This window comes from Callorhinchus milii, unplaced genomic scaffold (assembly GCF_018977255.1).
Source record: "Callorhinchus milii isolate IMCB2004 unplaced genomic scaffold, IMCB_Cmil_1.0 Scaffold5, whole genome shotgun sequence".
Taxonomy (NCBI): domain Eukaryota; kingdom Metazoa; phylum Chordata; class Chondrichthyes; order Chimaeriformes; family Callorhinchidae; genus Callorhinchus; species Callorhinchus milii.
In genome coordinates, this window is record NW_024704746.1 from 25,640,573 (window position 1) to 25,660,196 (window position 19,624).

Genomic DNA, 19,624 nt, shown 5'->3' on the forward strand with positions numbered 1-19,624 from the left:
GTCAGAGTTTTCTGTACAAACAATGTCATTCTTAAACAATAAAAAGGTGTAGTTTAAAGAGTACCTTTTGTTTAAGAACTGGTAAATGATCCTAATAGTGGTCAGTCATCGAAGACTTTTACATAACTAATGTCACTATGTCCAGCTTTACTTTGTTAATCCAATTCCCTCGGGACGTCCTCTCGATGTCAAAGGCGCTTCGTAAATGTCATTTGTTGTTGTCGTTGTTTGAATCGCACATGAGCAGAAGATAGTGAATAAGTGTATAATAATAATAATAATAATCCTTGCATTTGATATAGCGCTTTTCACGTCGGGAGGACGTCCCAAAGCGCTTCACAGACCACACTGTAAAGTGAATTGACTGTATATTTGTGGGCGAACGCGGCAGCCAATTGCGCACAGCAATGTCCCACAAACAGTGGTAGATTGAAAATGACCAATTTATTATTGTTTTTGGTTTTGGAGGATTATTATTAGGCTCTGTGTGGAGTAAGGAAACTTGCCCAAGGTTTCGCCCTGCCTTGGGCAAGTTGCCTTACTCCACACGCCTAATCTTCTGTTCACGGGATTCAAACCGAGTCCAAGTCAATAGTTCTTAAGGTACGCAGTATAATGCAATATGATTTCTGGGGTGATTCAGAGCAGGAACGTAGATGGACATTTCCCCAATCAATGGGTCTGGGCCGGGCCCGAGCTCCACACGTTCACATTCAACATCTAAAATCCAAAGTCTTTTTAGACCATCCTGACCTCTGCCGAACACGACACGTTCCTCTAAAAACCTACAAATCAGGATCTCAAATCCTTGTGGGTGAATACAAGCAAACAAACAAATACAAATAAACACAAACAAACAAACACAAGGAAACAAATACAAACAAACAAACACAAGCAAACAAATAAATACCAACAAACACAAGCAAACAAACAAACACAAGCAAACACAAGGAAACAAGTAAACACAAACAAACACAAGGAAACAAGTAAACAAACAAACACAATTGGTACAGAATAAAACACTGTTCTCGCTGCTAATTGTGCGGAACTTGAATGTATTCAGGGGCTTCCCCCGGGGCAGTGTCTCGTTGCTCTTAAGTGGCGGAGCCTGACCCCCAGTCGGGGGGAGCGAGGGGGTGGTGTATTTGTTTGTAAGCACAGTTGAAGAGGAAGGTCTTGGGGTGTGATCTAAATGAAGGGAAGGAGCGGGCAATATGATTTCTGGAGTGGTTCAGAGCCGGCGAGGGGACCTGACGTACCTCGAGCTGCTGGATTTTACGGGATTTTTCACTTAATGCTTCAGTCTTGGTTGCAGAACCCAAACGTTTCTCTGAGCTACCAAAATGCACTGGACTTTCTGAAGATGTTTTTTCTCTCACTTGTAACAAGGCCTCAGCTTGTTGTCTTAATTCAGACAGTTTCTCATGCAGCAACAGTAGTCTAAACAGACATGGAAACAGGCAATTAATACATTATTCACACGTCTCTGACAATTAAATACCTTCATAACAGCTATTTGTAGAAAATATAACAAGTTCAAAGTTGTCTGAACTTCTAATACTGCAATCAAATGTTTCAGTGAGTGAGTAGTAAACGTATGGAACAGATTTCCTCGGGAGAAGATGGGACAGAAAGTGTTGTTTGTTTCAGAAAATCTTAGAAAGGTTTCTGCGAAGAAATAATATCTGGGGATACAGTGTATAGTTTGGGACACAATATGCAAAGCGACGGCCAGGATGGTGGAAAGTGAACTGCATGGACCTTGATCTTCTTTCGTCAGCAAATTCTTATGTTCTCATATGTTCGTGTTTATAATAAGTTTGGATTATTACACCAGGAAAAGTGACCCGGCAATCAACTAACAACCGGTTCCTACTCACTGCTGGTAAACAGAGGTGTGTGGAGTAAGGAAACTTGCCTATGGCTTTGCTCTGCCCGAGAATCGAACCCTGGTCTCTCGCTTGCTCTAACCACTGAGCTACAGGACTCACTTTCTGACTCAGGCATGAATGTCATCAACTGAGTCAAACTACACAACTTGTTATACATTGAGCATATTTCACATTTATGGTTGCAATCAGGTAGCATTGTACAATGTGGCAACAAACTCTGCATCTTTTAAGATTATTTTCTTTCTACTACAGTAACATTACAAGAAAAATATTCATAACAATAATAATCCTTGCATTTGATTTAATTTATTAAAAGAAATAAATGAAAATAGTCTAATATATTAATTTACCCATGTAGAGGAATCCATTTCTGACCAGCGTTAACATGAGGCACTCGGCAAGTCTTGAGACTAATCACAGTGACAGCTTTGTTATTGAAGGCGTAGATCAGCAAAACCTGAAACATTGACAAGAATAATTTAGTATAAATTATAGTACAATAATTTAGTATAAATTATGATGTAATTTGTGATGTAAAATAATAATATTCATAATAATAATCCTAACATTTAATAATGATTAATATGTTTTCTTATTAATAATAATCCTTATATTTGCTATGGGGCGCCTTTCACATCTGGAGGACGTCTCAAAGCGCTTCACGGGATACACTGTAAAGTGCAGTGACTGTGTGTTTTGGGTGAAACGCGGCAGCCACTTTCACACAGTTCTTCTGAATTTCTCTCAAAACAAAATAAAACTTGTCATTTTATATTCATCAATTGTAAAGTTTAAGACTGTAAACAGTTCATCTGGTAATCAAGATGGGGCGTTTTAGGGCGGCTAAAATCACCTGTTTTTCTGAGATCTGTGGAGGTTTGTCTAAGGTTGGCAAATACCACTGGATACACAGCTCTTTAGTGGGAGCACTCACTGTCTTGCCGATGTGAGTGCTGGTGTACTTGGAAGCAGTGAGGCTTTCATCTGGGGATGCAATCATGTATTCTCCAAACACTGTGGTGTAGTATTGCTGAGCAAAAGAGCAAGCAGGTCAAATTGAGAAACATTCTTATCATTATCTTAGACACAGGAAAAAATAGCTAAAGTGCTCAAATCCAGCATAGTTGTTAGTTTGTCAGGTCTAGAGTTGCAATCTCAAAATATAGATCAGACGTATTGCACCAATATTAGCTTTCTTAATAATATCAATCCTTGCACACACAGTCAATTCACTTTACAGTGTATCATGTGAAGCGCTTTGAGACGTCTCAAAGACGGTATAAGGCACTATATCAAATGCAAGTATTATTATTATTGATATTGATATCGCGCCTTCTCATGTCTTCAAGATGTCTCAAAGAATATTCTGTGAAGTGCGTTGACTGTATATTTTGAGAGCAAAACATTCTTATGTTTTTATCTCATATTGTGAAGCCTACACAGGTTTTTGCACGTTTGCACACGTCTCAGTAAAGTCAAATAACGTAACAAGAAAAGCTAATACTTTTCAAAAACGTTTTAAAAATTGAAATCAACGAGAAATATTGAGTTCATAAACACAAACTACTTCTTGAATAATCCTTGAAGTTCTGAGAGGTTTTTCGAACAATTCAGAGAGAGGTTTGGGTGGAGTTTCTCCGCAGCAGGTAGTTCTATACACAAAGACATTCTGTGTTAGAAACTCGTGCATCGCTAACAGCCGCAGGGAAGTCCCGGTGTCAAACACTGATGTACAAAGTCCATCCAACACAGCGTGCAGAGAGAGAGACTCATCATCTGCAAGGAAAATATTTCATCAACTTTTAGAAGAAGAATGTAAAATACAAATGACATGTTCGATAAAATCCACAGATTTATTTTATAATAATAATGATCCTGGCATTTGATACAGCGCCTTATCATGTCTTTGAAACGTCGCAAAGCGCTTCACAGGGATAGACTGTGAAGTGAATTGACTATAAATTTGGGGGGTGAAACGTGGCAGCCAATACCTCACAGCAGGTTCCCACACACAGTCGTGGATTGAGTGACCAAATTATTATCGTTATTATTTATGAAGGGAATATTATCCCCGGAAGTGATCCACCAATCGACTAACAACCGGGTTCCTACTTACTTCTGGTAAACAGAGGTGCGTGGAATAAGGAAACTTGCCCAAAGTTTCGCCCTGCTCGGGAATCAAACCCAGGGCCTCTCGCTTGCGAGGCGAGTGCTCTAACCACTGAGCTGCAGGACTCAGTATGTACGTACCTGTTTCTGTTTCTGTTTCTGGCTTGGCAGCGTTATAAGTAGAATTGAACTGCTTACTGTATTTTGCCAGTTGTTCCTTCAAACATTTGAATTCTGATCCAGCTAAAAAAAAGTATATTAATAGAATCATAAACATCAATTATTTGATATTTTTAAAATTAGATTATTCATTGCCATAAAATACTTCACATTTAAAGCCATTTGGGCTAATTGAATAGATTACTCAAGAAATCGGCAAATCTGTAAAATACCAAATGTTCTGAAAAATGTTTTGCATTTCTTCAGCAATTGAAGCATCCAACAACAACAAATGACATTTACTCGGTGCCTTTCACGGAAGAGGACATCCTAAGGCACTGGACAGTCAAGGATTTGGACCAGAGTTGGGGGTTGGAATCAGGAGGGGTGAAGGGCAGGGAGAGTGAGGGTAGGAGGGTGACCGAAGGTGCAGTCAACAAGGAGGGTCTTTGAGAAGTGCCTTGAAGGGATTATTACCCCCGGAAAAGCGGTCCACCAATCCACAAACAACCGGGTTCCTACTCACTGCTGGTAAACAGAGGTGTGTGGAGTAAGGAAACTTGCCTAAGGTTCCGCCCTGGCCGGGAATCAAACCCAGTTCCTCTCGCTTGCGAGGCGAGGGCTCTAACCCCTGAGCTATAGGCTCCACTATAGGATTTTCACATCACACACACATTTTTTAACATTTGCTTGGTGATTTTTGTTCACAGTGTCACCATGCTGATGAAAATGGATAAGACATTGTTACCAGAATGTAGGTTGATGTTCTGCAGTCTGTATAGGTGGCTCTTATAGCGCAGAAGGTGAATCATTGTCAGTTGACTGGCTTCCTTCTGATACTTCTCAAAAATGATGGAATATTTGTCTTGTTTCATTTTGCCTTCATCACCTTCTTCAACATTTTCTTCAGTTTTTCTCTCAGTCTTTTCCTCAACTTTGACTTCAGCGTTTCCCTCAACCTCTTCCTCCATTTTTTTCTCACTTTCTCCCTTAGTCTTTCCCGCAGCTGTTCCTTCATCTTTTTCCTCTGTCTTTCCCTCCATCTTCCCTTCAAATGTTTCCTCAAACATTTCCCCAACTTGCCCCTTAGCTTCTTGCTCAAACTGTCCCTCGAACTGTTCCCCAATCTGTCCCTCTTGGTTCTCAATCATTCCCTCAATTTCAATGACTATTCCAGTGTCTACTTCAACATTTTCTTCAAAGTTTCCTTCAGCATTTTCCTCACTATTTTCTCCTTCGCTTCCTTGTACATTTGTCAGCATTTCTCCTTGGATGGTGGTGAAGGTGGGCAATAATTCATTTATGTCTGTAATGAGATAATTGAAAACTGAAGTAAACTTTGAGTTCATGATATAAGACTAATTCAGAGTCTCTCGCTTCTTTCAATTGAGCTGTGGAGTAAGGAAGTTTGTCAAAGGTTTGGCCCTGCCCGGGAATCAAACCTGGGTCCTCTCGCTTGCAAGGCGAGTGCTCTAACCAATACATTACAGGACTCCACAATTAATGAGTATTGATTTCTTGCTTTAAAGCCAATGTCTCAACAACAACAACTTGGATTTATATAGCGCTCCTCATGCAGGGGAGCGTCCCAGAGCGTAAATCAACGCTACACAACGAATCCTTACCAGTCTGAAAATCTTCATATGAAGCTAGAATATCGAGGATTGCACACTGTGGGATCTGCTGTTTTGTCTTCTGGAACAGACCTTGGTCATCGACGGACGGGTTTCCTGGGAGCAACCGTCGATTGGTTATGGCTTCACTGATCTACACAACAAACAACATCAGAACAATAACAACCGGGTTCCTACTGACTGCTGGTAAACAGAGGTGTGTGGAGTAAGGAAACTTGTCTAAGGTTTTGTTCTGCCCGGGAATCAAACCCAGGTCCTCTCGCTTGCGAAGCGAGGGCTCTAACCACTGAGCTACAGGACTCCACAATACCAGGAGCTATGGGATAGATACTCAATTTGTATAGAACTCCATACATAAATATATTGATAATGAATTGTAGACATTGGATCATTGAAGAATCGTGTTATACAATACGATTGTGGGTGAAACTCTATTGGAACAGTGATCACAAACCTGATTGGCGGCTCGGAGAGCAATCCACGCTGGCAATATGTATTTTGGGGAATGCTTCAAAATTTGTAGAAGTATTTCATTTAATCTCCCTTTGCCTGTAATCTGATTGAAAAAGAAATCAAGTTATTGAAATTCCAGTCTTACTGTGGAGGGATTTAGGGAGAGAGTTCCAGAGTTTCAGGGCGCAGTAGCTGAAGGCATGACCACCGATGGTGGAGAGGAGGAATTAAGGGACAAACAGGAGGCTGGAGTCAGTGAAGCGGAGGCACCGGGTGGTGGAGTGGGGGGGGTAAGCAAATCAGAGTGGTAGGAAGGTGCCAGGACAGGAAGGGATTTGAAAACGAGTGAGAGGATCGTGAAATTGATCCATTCGTTAATTGGGAGCCAGTGGAGCCTGGCGAGGGCTGGGGTGATGGGATTATGGAGTTTCATGCGGATGAGTATCTGGGTGACGGAGTTTTGGATTAATTGGATTCAGTGTATGGTGGAGCTGGGGAAATCAGCAAGGAGGGCATTGGAATAGTCCAGCCGGGAAGTGATGAAGGCATAGCCGAGACTTTTATGTATGTTGTGGGGGGAAGGCGGGCAATGTGACAGAGATTTTATGACCTTCAAGTGAACAAATCAAGAGTTGGATAAACAGAGCATAAAGAGCATTTCACTTACCTCTCCACTGAAGGAGAACTGAATGTGGGGAAGGGTCAGAAAACAAGAAGAAGGTTAGTGAGAAATAAAATGGAGGTTACTGAAGGCTGAAGGAATATGATAACAGTCTAGAATAGGGTTTTGTAGCCCTTTATGGAAAAGACATCACAGCTGTGGGAACAGTACAGAACAGGTCCATTCAGATGATACCAAGGATGAGGTATTATAGATATGATAGGAAGACAGTCTCGAAAATAAACTTGTTTTCACTTAAACAGAGTACAATTGGAGGAGAAAGAGAGGGATTCCACATAATCAAAGCTTGAGAGAGGACAAACTGTGGAAAGATTATTTCTGCTGATCAGTAATCAGGTAGCTATTGCCGCAAACTCTTGTTACTGGAGTAGGATGTCGGAAGAAACTTTACATCCAGACAATTATTTGAACATAAAATGTATTGCGAAAATCAGCTGTTGAAGCAGGAAAAATAACATTTGAAGGGAACTTTAGGAGGCCCAGTATTAAGGTAAAAGTAGCTAAAAGCCAAAACACCAACAATAGATTTATATCACTGAATGGCCTCCTTCAGTGCTCACATTTCTGTGACTATGACTAGTCGGTAGCGCTTTTCAAAGAGCCAGCACAGTCACTATGGGCCAAATGGCCTCCTTCTGTGCTGTAGGATTCTATGATTTTCCAGCAAATCAAGAGTTGCATAAAGAGAGCATAAAGAGCATTTCACTTACCGCTCCATTGAAGGAGAGCTGAATGTGGGGAAGTGTCAAAAAACAAGAAGAAGGTTAGAGAGAAAGAAAGGAAAACAATTTTTTTACGCAGCTACTAATGTTTTTACAAACGTTTATTTCTCACCTTCCATATAAAACAGGGTCAAAAACATCACCTAAAACAAGCAGAGCAGCTACGGTCTAAGACTATAAAGTTGGCTGTTTCTGGGACACAGATGTCTACATCATAACAGTTTAAACATCACTGTCTTGTGTGATTAAATAGCATCAAAGGAAGATTATGAAGAACATAGAAGGACAAACAACACAGACAGAGTTCAAATTGATTAGTTCCAAAAGCAAGGTTGTGGCTGTAAGACAAGAAAAGAATAATAAGTGAACAATAAAACCAGACGAGTGAAGCTGGGTTGTGAAGAGCCAGACAAGCTGATGACAGAATCTAAGTACAAGAGGAAAAAAAAGGAAAACAACAACTGTTTAAATTAAAGGTGAAAATCAGATATTTGTACCTTGAACTCACTGTACTAACTTTTAGCTTGCGAATCAAATGATGGAATTTGCTGTCAGATTGTGAAAAAACAAGGAAAACTTTGACAATGAATATCTTAGAATTCGATGTTTAGAAATTCAATAATAATATATTTTCTTATTAAGAAATCTGTTATTGCAATTGCAAATAAGACCCTTATTTGCAAACATTCCTTGTTTATCCCAGGTGATATCAGAGTTTAAGAATGCCACAACTTTGTCCCAACGTTGATATTTTTTCTCAGCCGGGTGTCTGACACACACGGAAACCCGTCACCATGACCAGCCGGGTGTCTGACACACACGGAAACCCGTCACCGTGACCAGCCAGGTGTCTGACACACACGGAAACCCGTCACCGTGACCAGCCGGGTGTCTGACACACAGGGAAACCCATCACCGTGACCGGCCGGGTGTCTGACACACATGGAAACCCGTCACCGTGACCAGCCGGGTGTCTGACACACAGGGAAACCCATCACCGTGACCAGTCGGGTGTCTGACACACACGGAAACCCATCACCGTGACCAACCGGGTGTCTGACACACACGGAAACCCGTCACCGTGACTAGCCGGGTGTCTGACACACAGGGAAACCCATCACCGTGACCAGCCGGGTGTCTGACACACACGGAAACCCATCACTGTGCTTAAGAGTCTCCAAACCCAACTGAGAATTCCATACCTCCCCCCCAGCATGGCAATCCCAGAGATAGATTGTTGGGATGGAGCTTCTCCACTGCATCCCCAGGAGATCAGAAACAGAAAGGAGGACAGTTTGCACACACAGGACTGACAGGCCACCAGCTTGCCCTACCCTGGGACCTTGCTTTCCTTGTCCTGCCTCTGGGTGGTCACTGGGCAGTCCTGCCGGTGATGGACAGTCGGGTCAATTCTGTCCTGGACACTTGGTGTGGTTCAGCCACTTGATGCTCCGTGAGAGAAATCAGCTTTTATTGGCGAGCGTGTGAGGCCCTGTACACTACCAGAGATGGATCGCAGGAGGTTGCTGCACTGATGGCTGTGAGGGTGGAGGGATCAGTCCAGAATAACATGAAGTTAAACAGTCACGTCTGGAGAAACAATCAACACAGAGGCTCCTGGTGATCGATGTAAAGGTTGTCTATGTTGACCATGGTGTGTATAATGTCTTTGTCTCAGAGCAGATTCTTAATAGTATTGATTCATCAATATTTGGGCATTAACTACAGATTGGGACTGTGTATATTGTATATCTCTGTTTATATATTGAGACTGTGGTAACTTGTCATTGTAGACTATGGAGTTGCACCTTGGTTCTGCCCTATCACACAGCCCTTTCACGTGGAGACAGAATGGTCAGACCTGGCTCGGAAAGTTTGGATGAAAAGCTGAACCTTCAGACTCTTTAGACATTCCAAACACCCACAGTCTGTTCCAAAAACTCCTGCGTCCACATCTTCAACTTTCACAGAATGGTTCACTCCCTTTCTAACAGCTGGGAGACCTTCTCCTCTGACATGCCGTAAACACTCAGAGCTCTTCAACTGTTTCAATTCATTCCTCCGTCCATTCTGTCCCTTGTAGAATCATCTTCATCTCCAATTACTGCTCAGTGACGTCTCTGACCACATCTCTGGCTATTTGGCCAGGAGTTTGTGTGTCGCTGCGGCTACAGAAACCGTAGCCATATAAAAAACGAATGATAGTCAGAGCTTGAAGGCACAGCTTGCTTCAACTACAACTCACATTTGCACCGCACCCCTCACGCAGGGTAGCGTCCCAGAGTGGAGCACGATGCCGAGGCGTGGGGAGGGGGTAAGAGATAAACCCTGACACCTGCTTATTCAAATTGGGAATGGTTTGAGATTGATTTAACTTCTTCTTACCTATGTCTTCAGGGAAGCAAATATCAGTCTCTGAGACACAAGGGAACAACACTGGACGCTGAACGGGAATAAAAAGTCACAAATTGGCTCAGTGGCAGAGGAGCTCCAGTAATGTCCTGAAACTCCAGTCGAGGACATCAATGTATGTATATGTAAAAGATATTTTGTTAATACCATCACATCTATGTGTAGATAAAACATGAAAATAAGCTGAACCAGTTGCACAGAAATAAACGACTTGTGAATAGTCTTTCTGTCAAAATGTGAAAGACAGGATTTGCAGTTTGAGAGTTCTTCAGCACTTCAGATGCCATAAACTGCACCACAGGTATTCCTGTCAAATACAGTCAATGTTTTTATAGGCAAACACAGCAGCCAATTAAGTCAGCAATGGTCTAGGGCAAGGAGGTGTTTGTGAGACATTACTGTGAGCAACTGTGCTGCCATGTTTGCCTACAAATACACAGTCACTCCATTTGACAGTAAATCCTGTGAAGTACTTTGAGATGTCTTTCTGATTGTAAAGGGATTACCAGCATCTACAGCAATTGTCATTGTGCATTTACCTTTCTTTTTGGACGTTTTGAACCTGTTTTAGATGTTGTCAATTTCTCTACAGGTGCTTCAGGTTTTGTTTTTGTTTCCCGGTCCAGCTCAGCAGACACACGCAGGTAAATCAACGCGATTTCCAGGTATGACTGCTTTATCAACCTGCGATAAAACAATACTTTGTTACAGATTTCTCATTTTTTTGTGTTTCGACCACAAAATACACAGTCAATCCACTTTACAGTATACCCTGTGAAGCACTTTGAGACGTCTCAAATAATAATAAAAAATATTAATGTGCTATATCCAATGCAAAGATTATTATTAAGAATTATTATTATTTTCCTAATTTTAACAATATATAATTTCCATTCTGTAGCACGACATTGAAAATACCTATAATATGGGCATAAAATAAGAATTTTAATATTTGCTAAGAATAATCAATAATAAGATTCAGAATAGAAAAATTATATAGAACAGCAATATTATTATTATTATTTTACTAAATTGTCAGGTTTACTGACTGGCTAACTGCTGCCTTTAATATTCTTGCATTTGATGCAGCGCTTTATCACGTCTTCGAGACGTATCAAAGTGTTTCACAGAATATACTGTAAAGTGAATTGACTGCATATTTTATGGGCGAAATACAGCAGCTGAATGCACGCAGCAGCGTCCCAGTGACCAAATTTTAAATTATTTTGAAGGGATTATTACCCCCGGAAAAGCGATCCGCCAATCGACTAACAACAACAAAATTACATTTGTTTAGCGCCTTTCACGTTGGGATAACATCCCAAGCGGGTTCCTACTTACTGCTGGTAAACAGAGGCGTGTGTGTGGAGTAAGGAAACTTGCCTAAGCTTTCACCCTGTCTGGGAATCAAACCTGGGTCCTCTCGCTTGTGAGGTGAGTGTTCTAACCACTGAGCTACAGGACTCCACGTCTTGGGTCTTGGAGTGGCTCCATTGGGTCAGAATATCTTTTGTTGTTTCTTATGCCTGAGGTAACCAGTGCAGGGAATAATCTACTCCAATAGAACTTACCAGAGGTTGTGTTCATTAAACAGGTTGACGTTAATGCCGTCTAATAGAGATTTAGCACCTTCAAGTTTGGGGTCTTCAGTGATTTCCAGCAGCTGATGCTCTACCTTTCCTAAATAAGCAAACAGAAATATCATTACTAAATTATAACAACAATTTATAACAATAATAATAATCTCTGCATTTGATATAGCGTCTTATCACGTCATTGGGACGTCTCAAACCGCTTCACAGGATACACTGTAAAATGAATCGAGTGTATATTTTGTGGGCAAATTGTGGCAGCAATTGTGCACAGCAGCGTCCCACAAACAGTCATGGATTGAAGCAACCAATTTTTTTTTTAAAAATTTGAAAAGGTTTTATTACCCCTGTTAAAAGCAATCCGCCAATCGACTAACAACCGGTTACTGCTGGTAAACAGAGGTGTGTGGCGTGGAGTTCTGTAGCTCAGTGGTTAGAGCACTCGCTTTGTAAGTGAGAGACCTGAGATCAATTCCAGGCAGAGGGCGAAACCTTGGGCAAGTTTCCTTACTCCACACAGAGCCTAATAATATTCCCTCCAAAACCAAAAACAATAATAAATTGGTCATTTTCAATCCACGACTGTTTGTGGGACATTGCTGTGCGCAATTGGCTGCCGCGTTCATCCACAAATATACAGTCAACTCACTTTACAGTGTGTTCTGTGAAGCACTTTTGGACGTCCTCCCGATGTGAAAAGCACTATATCAAATGCAAGGATTATTATTAAGGAAACTTGCCCAACATTTCGCACTGCCCGGGAATCAAACCCAGGTCTCTCGCTTGTAAGGCTAGTGCTCCAACCACTGAGCTACAGGACTCCACTTGCATTTATGTAGCACCCTTCACAGGGGCAGAGTCCCGGAGAGCATGTGATGTTGTTAATGGAAATCCCACTTTGCTTCAGAATATTCACCGAAAATACACAATGCAGTTATTTTTCTGAACCAAAACATAAATATTAATATATTTTCTTGAACACAGAAGAAAGTATTATTGAATCTGCCTAAAATATTGCTTAAGCCATAGCTGCAATAATGTGTGTAGTTTATGGCACATTATAGAGGGTATTGGAGCTATGGAGAGGTGCAGCGTATGTTCTTGAGGATTGTCCTGTAGCGCGTTGTGAAGAGCACTCGCCTCGCAAGTGAGAAGTCCTGGGTTTGATTACCAGGCAGGGTGAAACCTTAGCAAGTTTCCTTACTCTGCACAAATAAATTATTTGCCTATCCTTCAAAAAGGATCTCTTAACATCCAACAAAATGAACAAAATATAAAGTTGCACAAAGCCGGGTTACCTTTCTGGAAGAGGATATCAGATTCTAAATTGAACTCCCTGGTGGCCGTGGCTTCCCAAATATCTAACGTTGCCTTCAGTTCCGACAGCGCTGGGATCCAAGGGGATGAATTGGTTTTGCTGCTGTCATGTAAAGCCTTCCTTGCTAAAGCGTGCCCTTCAATAGGATGACAAATAGAACTGATAACACTGCAGAAGCTTACGTCCTGAATATGCTTCAGGTGACACAAGATTATTGTGTCATCGCAGGCTGAAATTGGCACTAAATAGTAGATCCACCATTGGTGGTCAAGCTTCAGCCTGTCTGTCTCCATCCTCTGTAACTCCATCCAGAGTCCGATCACCTCCCTCCCTTGTCTCCTTCAAGTCCCATCTCCAGACCCTCCACTTTGATCGTTTCTTTGGCCACCCTCTCCCCCCCCAGACCATTCCTGCCCTCCCCAACCAACCCTCCCACTCCTCCTGATCCCAACCTCCAGCTCGGGTCCAAATTCCTGACTGTCCAGCGCCTTGGGATGTCCTCCTGATGTGAAAGGCACTGTGTAAATGTCTTTGTTGTTGTTAAATATAAGCTAAATCTATGTACAAAAACACATCTGGGCCATTCAGAAAAAGGTTTGTCACTGTGTGCACTTACCTAGTCTCAGTTTAACTTTGGTTAGCACGGAAAGCTGTGGAAAGTAGATATTTTTCAAAGGCACCACCAGAGTGAAACAATTATCATCAGGAATTTGTTCAACTAATTCTCCCATCAGAAAAAGCTATCGGTAAAAAGCAGAAATAAAGTCACTCAGTAATATGTTCTAGTGTTTACGCCTTATGCACTATGGATTAGATTCCCAGGCAGGGTGAAACCTTACGCAAGTTTCCTTGATTAACACGCCTTTGTTTACCTAGCAGTAAGTAGGAACCCAATTGTTAGTAATTGGCGGATCGCTTTTCCAGGGGATAATAGTCCCTTAAAAAAATAATAATTTGGTCACTTCAATCCACGACTGTTTGTGGGACACTGCTGTGAGCAATTGGCTGTCGCGTTTTGCCCACAAAATATATAGTCAATTCACTTCACAGTATATTTCCGAAGACGTGATGAGGTGCTATATGAAATGCAAGGATTATTATTATTGTTATTATATTATTATTGTTATTATTGTTGTTATTGTTATATTATTATTATAATAGTATCCAGCGCCTTGGGACATCCTCCTGATGTGAAAGGCGCTATACATAAAAAATGTTGTTGTTGCTATTACATTATTATTATATTATTATTATATTGTTATTGTTATTATTTTATTATTATTAGGCCACCAAAACACTCATACACACCTTCATTACATTGAGGCTTGACTATGCAAACTCCCTGCTTGTCAGCCTCCGTGACCCTATCACCCCCATCCTCGCCCAACTCCACTGACTTCTCATCACACAGAGGATACAGTTCAAGATCTTGGTCCTCACCCTCAAAGCCCTCCATGGTCTCGCTCCCCCGACCTCTGCCACCTCCTAACCCCTACCATCCTGCTCGCTCCCTCCGCTCAGAGGGCTCTGGCCTGCTACACGTCCCCTGCCTCGCTCGCCCCACTATTGGCGGGCAGGCCTTCTGCTACTCTGCCCCCACCCTCTGTAACTTCATCCCACAGTCCCCTCCATCTCGCCCCCTCCCTCACCTCCTTCAAGACCCATCTCAAGGCCCTCCTCTTTGACAGTGCCTTCGGTCACCTTCCTTCCCCCCCCTGCCCTCCACCCTCCCTGATCCTGACTCCTATTTCGGGTCCGAAACTCTGTCTGTATGTCCAGTGCCTTGGGACGTCCTCGTGACGTGAAAGGCGCTATACAAATATAATTTTGTTGTTATATTATATTATTATCATTTACAGATGGGGATGAACCCCATTGGCCTCACTCCTTTTGTGGTACCTTGAAAGCTCTCAGATTGTGAAGTCCGTAAACTTTAAAAAAAACATATTTTATTATTATTGGAATATTGGAATTTAAAAACTGAAAATGTTTACCTGCTGAACAAGCAGGTTTCGGGCAGAGATGCACAGGTCTATCCGGTTCTGTGTGGTGCTCAGCTTGCCATCGGTTTCCAGTGATTTTAAATCAGCCAATTGAATCAGGGATTGTGCCAACATAATTTTGGCTCGGTGTGAATTAAACTGTCTTCCGTTCAGTAAATCCACCGCATTCTGTTTATCAATGAACACACACAAATAACATTTTTTAAAAGTGCAAAATAATATTCAAAATATAAAACTTTTTTAATGAATGGATGGATTCTGCAGCGTTGCTGCTTAGATTATAGGTGATGTGTTTCATCCAATTCTGCAAATTTGTCGACACTACTTTAATATGAGCAATATACCTCCGCTAAGATTGCACCAAGCTACAGAGCAGAAATTTATACTACACACAGGGAGTTGGTGTGACACTCACTCTCTCCCACTAGCAATTGACCAGTTGTTAGTTGATTGGCACATCGATTTCCAGGGATAATTATCCCTTCAAAAAAAAATAATAATAATGTGGTCACTCAATCCACGACTGTTTGCGGAACACTGCTGTGCGAAACTGCCACTTTACAGTATATTTGAGATATGTCAATGACGTGATAAGGCACTGAATCAAATGCAAGGATTATTATTGTTATTAAAAGCTAAATTGTATCCTCTGACCTGCAGAAGGATCTTGATGTCGCTCTTTAATTGTCCCAGTTGTAGATAAAGCAGGACAGTCTGCAGTATAAATTCAGTTTGCATCTCAATATCACCACAGGCTTTGGCTTCCTCCACCCCTTCAGCACACAACAGGGACGTCTCTAGGATGGAATCTTTCTCTAAATTTTGAAAAAAAAGTTGATTTTTACCCATGTGTTTTTTTCTGTAATGCCATCCTCCTCATCACTAGTTCTCAACATCACTCACGCTCTGTAAATGTACGTCTTGGGACGTCTTCGCAATGTGAAACACGCTTTACAAGTGCAATTTGTTATTGTTAGCTAAAGATAATTACTCTGCAACATTGACATGATACGTCACAGTATTTTTCTTTGTAAAGTGCGCTGAGCGAGCTAAGTTTTGAAAACAAAATATCTGCTCACAATCTGCTTTGCAAACTAGAATTGGATCATTGCAACTCAACAGCTGGGAATATTCACTCCAATCTTAATTGGAGTATAAACTTGGTAATGTGGAGAATTATCTTGGCATCTGGTAGAGTGAGAATCTCATATCAAATGCAAGGATTATTATTGTATTATTATATTATTATTATGATCAGAAATTGGACAATGAGGAATGGCGATATGATTACCTTTGTTGAGCTCCACACCGTACACATGAGAAGTCAACGCGGTCACAAAAGCCAACCGACATTTTAGCCAAAGACGGATATCTATGCGTTCGTGGGCTTCCACATTGTGGCACTGTTGGCCGGGGCTGCTGTCAGCATTCTTTTCCGGAGGCTGAGGGGAAAAAAAGTCTTTACTGTGATAACAACAAAAAAAATGTGTGCAATTGGCTGCCGCGTTTCGTCCACAAAATAATAGCCACTACACTTTACAGTATATTCTGTGAAGCGCTTTGAGAAAGATTATTATTATTATCTGACAGAAGCTGAAGACATGATGTGATGCTGTCTTGGTGAGGCTCAGCACAGATGTTGGATTGATTGCTCGCTCTCCAGCGTACCTGGCTTGGGCTTGTTTTGGTTGCAGACATTTTTGAGGAGGATGCGACTGAGCGAGTGAGTTTGTCCTTCGTGTAGATCTGACTTTTGTTGAGCAGCTCGATGGCAGAGAGAGCGATGGCAGCACTGAACAGGGGACACGACAGTTAATAATAATAATAATAATAATCCTTGAATTTGTCAATGGTTTAAATCAGCCGCAGTCTTGTCATAGAATCATAGAATCTTACAGAGGCCATTCAGGCCATCGAGCTACCAACTAGTCCCCACTCCCCCCTCTTACCCCAACTAGTCCCCACTCCCCCCTCTTACCCCAACTAGTCCCCACTCCCCCCTCTTACCCCAACTAGTCCCCACTCCCCCCTCTTACCCCAATTAGTCCCACTCCCCCACTCTTACCCCAACTAGTCCCACCCCCCCTCTCTTACCCCAATTAGTCCCCCTCCCCCATTCTTACCCCAATTAGTCCCCCTCCCCCATTCTTACCCCAAATACTCCCCACTCCCCCGCTCTTACCCCAATTAGTCCCACTCCCCCACTCTTACCTCATAACCCTGCACATTTTTACTTTCAAATACCTGTCCAATTCCCTTTACGTTTTGACATAATCTAATTGTAGATTGACTAATTAACACAATATGTACACAGCAATTTCCCACGAACAGCTAAGGAGTAAATGACCAATTTTATTTGGGGGATTGTTGGCTAGCACACTGGGAGAGAGAAACTCTTCTCGAAGATGGGGCTCACACAAATATGTGCTGCATGTCTTTGTGTGAGCTCATCAACTCATTCTTATAATAATAATACTTGCATTTGATATAACACCTTATCACATTGGTGCATTGTTGCAAAGCACTTAAATACCTAAATGCTACATGAAGCCTCTGGAGAGAGATCGCTGCATATTGTAGTTTGGCCTCAATGATAATTTCTAACCCAACGGCAGGAAGTTTGGTGAAATCAGTGCCTTTATATTCCTTTTTTACAGCGAGCACCAAAGCATTCAGTTGAAATTCTGCCTCGGTCAACAGAATTCCCTGCCAAAAAAAATGTTAAGAGGAACAAATAAGCAATATTCTTCTAACTTGTACCATCCAATTAATAATAATAATAATCCTTGTATTTGATACAGAACCTTATCATGTCTTATAGACGTCTCAAAGCGCTTCACAGAATATACTGTAAAGTGAATTGACTGTATATTTTGTGGGCAACATGAGGCAGCCAATTGTACACAGCAGCGTCCCACAAACAGCTGTGGAATGAGTGACCAAATTATTATTGGTTATTTTGGGGGGAGGGTTTTCCCTGGAAAAGCGATCCGCCAATCGACTAACAACCAGGTTCCTCCTTACTGCTACAAGTGTGTGGGGTAAGGAAATTTGCCAAAGGTTTTGCCCCGCCTGGAAACAGAACCCGAGTCCTCTCGCTTGTGAGGTGAATGCTCTAACCACTGAACTACAGGACTCTGCACTTAAATCCACAGTGGATCAGGTATCATCATTACCTTCAGTTTGGACGGAGTCATCATCTTGTAGGAGAGGAGATCGATTTTCATGTTTTTTTGCACTTTTCTCTCATATTGTGGTACAATTGGATTTCGGGGCTGTGTATGTTCAATGATGAGATGAGGCATAGCAACATCAAGATCTATAACTCTGTCTTCTTTATGGAATATAAAAAGGTAATGGTGTACGCAAGGGACAGTAGTTATCACAACCAAATGAAAATGACTTGACAACTGGCTACTGAAGTGACTCACAATGCTATAGTGCTCCCATGACATGACACTGTGCTGCAGATAAATGACTCTGACCAAACTGCGTACTGGACTGTCCTGCTGGACATTATGTTTTAAGCTCCATTATATAAAATTATATACTTTTATCAACTAACAAACTAATAATTTAATGCGTTATATTCCGCAGGAAGAGACATCAGCAGGAACCTTACAACACAGAGATCAGCCATTTGTAAAATCAGAGATCATTGAAAATCAAACAAATTAAAATAATAATAACCACTGCATTAGATACAGCGCCTTATCACGTCTTCGAGACGACTCAAAGCGCTTCACAGAATATACTCTAAAGTGAATTGACTGTGTATTTTGTGGGTGAAACGTAGCTGCCAATTGCACACAGCAGCGTCCCCACAAACAGCTGTGGATTGAGTGACCAAATTATTATTATTTATTAATTTTTTTTGAAGTGATTATTATCCCTGGAAAGTGATCCGCCAATCAACCAACAGCTGGGTTCCTACTTACTGCTGGGTAAACAGAGGTGTGTGGGATAAGGAAACTTGCCCAACATTTTGCCCTGCCCGGGGGAATCAAACCCAGGTCCTTTTGCTTGCAGAGTGAGTGCTCTAACCACTGAGCTACTAAGATTCCAAGAAATGTCAATTAAAGGTAAATATTATCCATCAATAATTAATAAGACACACCCCCACCCTGAGCATGTCTTTTAGGTGGTCCTAAGAATTAATTAAAATATATATAAATTACTGATAACAAATTACCTTCAATAGTTTGCCTGGGTAAGCTCTGACTTTCTTCACTGATAGTTGTCGGCAGCTGGTGTATGGTTTCAGCAATTTTGATGAGAAAATGCGTTTGAGCAATTTTAAATTTATTCATAAGACGTGAACCATAAAGTTTACACAAGTCCGGGGGCGGACTGCTGTTAAGTAATTCCTGGAGTACCTGTGGAGTAAACAGTGAAAGGATAATAATAATAATCCTTGCATTTGCTATAGCACCTTATCACGTCATCGAGACGTCTCAAAGCACTTCACAGAATATACAGTAAAGTGAATTGACTGTACATTTTGTGGGCGAAACGCAGCAGCCAATTGTGCACAACAGCCGTGCATTAAGTGTCTACATTATATTTTTTTATTTTTTTTAAGGGAAGCGATCTGGGGATAATAATCCTAGAATAATGATAGAATTTATTTGCAACTGGATGTACTTCA

The 19,624-nt window shown here is 41.5% G+C and overlaps 1 protein-coding gene across 1 annotated transcript in view; it reads right to left on the reverse strand.

The window, feature by feature from the left end:
- The window catches only part of cfap54 (cilia and flagella associated protein 54), a 56,117-nt gene that overhangs the window by 1,217 nt on the left and 35,276 nt on the right, over positions 1-19,624 (reverse strand). Inside the window, exons 41-60 of the mRNA XM_042335017.1 lie at positions 19,169-19,352; positions 18,153-18,310; positions 17,510-17,682; positions 16,645-16,768; positions 16,268-16,418; positions 15,631-15,791; positions 14,968-15,144; positions 13,590-13,713; positions 12,954-13,109; positions 11,635-11,743; positions 10,603-10,747; positions 7,640-7,657; positions 6,249-6,350; positions 5,786-5,927; positions 4,909-5,466; positions 4,143-4,244; positions 3,460-3,668; positions 2,746-2,922; positions 2,243-2,349; positions 1,260-1,440 (exon numbers count right to left, since the gene is read on the reverse strand). Coding sequence (XP_042190951.1) covers positions 1,260-1,440; positions 2,243-2,349; positions 2,746-2,922; positions 3,460-3,668; positions 4,143-4,244; positions 4,909-5,466; positions 5,786-5,927; positions 6,249-6,350; positions 7,640-7,657; positions 10,603-10,747; positions 11,635-11,743; positions 12,954-13,109; positions 13,590-13,713; positions 14,968-15,144; positions 15,631-15,791; positions 16,268-16,418; positions 16,645-16,768; positions 17,510-17,682; positions 18,153-18,310; positions 19,169-19,352 — 3,258 coding nt within the window. The remainder of the gene's footprint in view (positions 1-1,259; positions 1,441-2,242; positions 2,350-2,745; positions 2,923-3,459; positions 3,669-4,142; positions 4,245-4,908; positions 5,467-5,785; positions 5,928-6,248; positions 6,351-7,639; positions 7,658-10,602; positions 10,748-11,634; positions 11,744-12,953; positions 13,110-13,589; positions 13,714-14,967; positions 15,145-15,630; positions 15,792-16,267; positions 16,419-16,644; positions 16,769-17,509; positions 17,683-18,152; positions 18,311-19,168; positions 19,353-19,624) is intronic.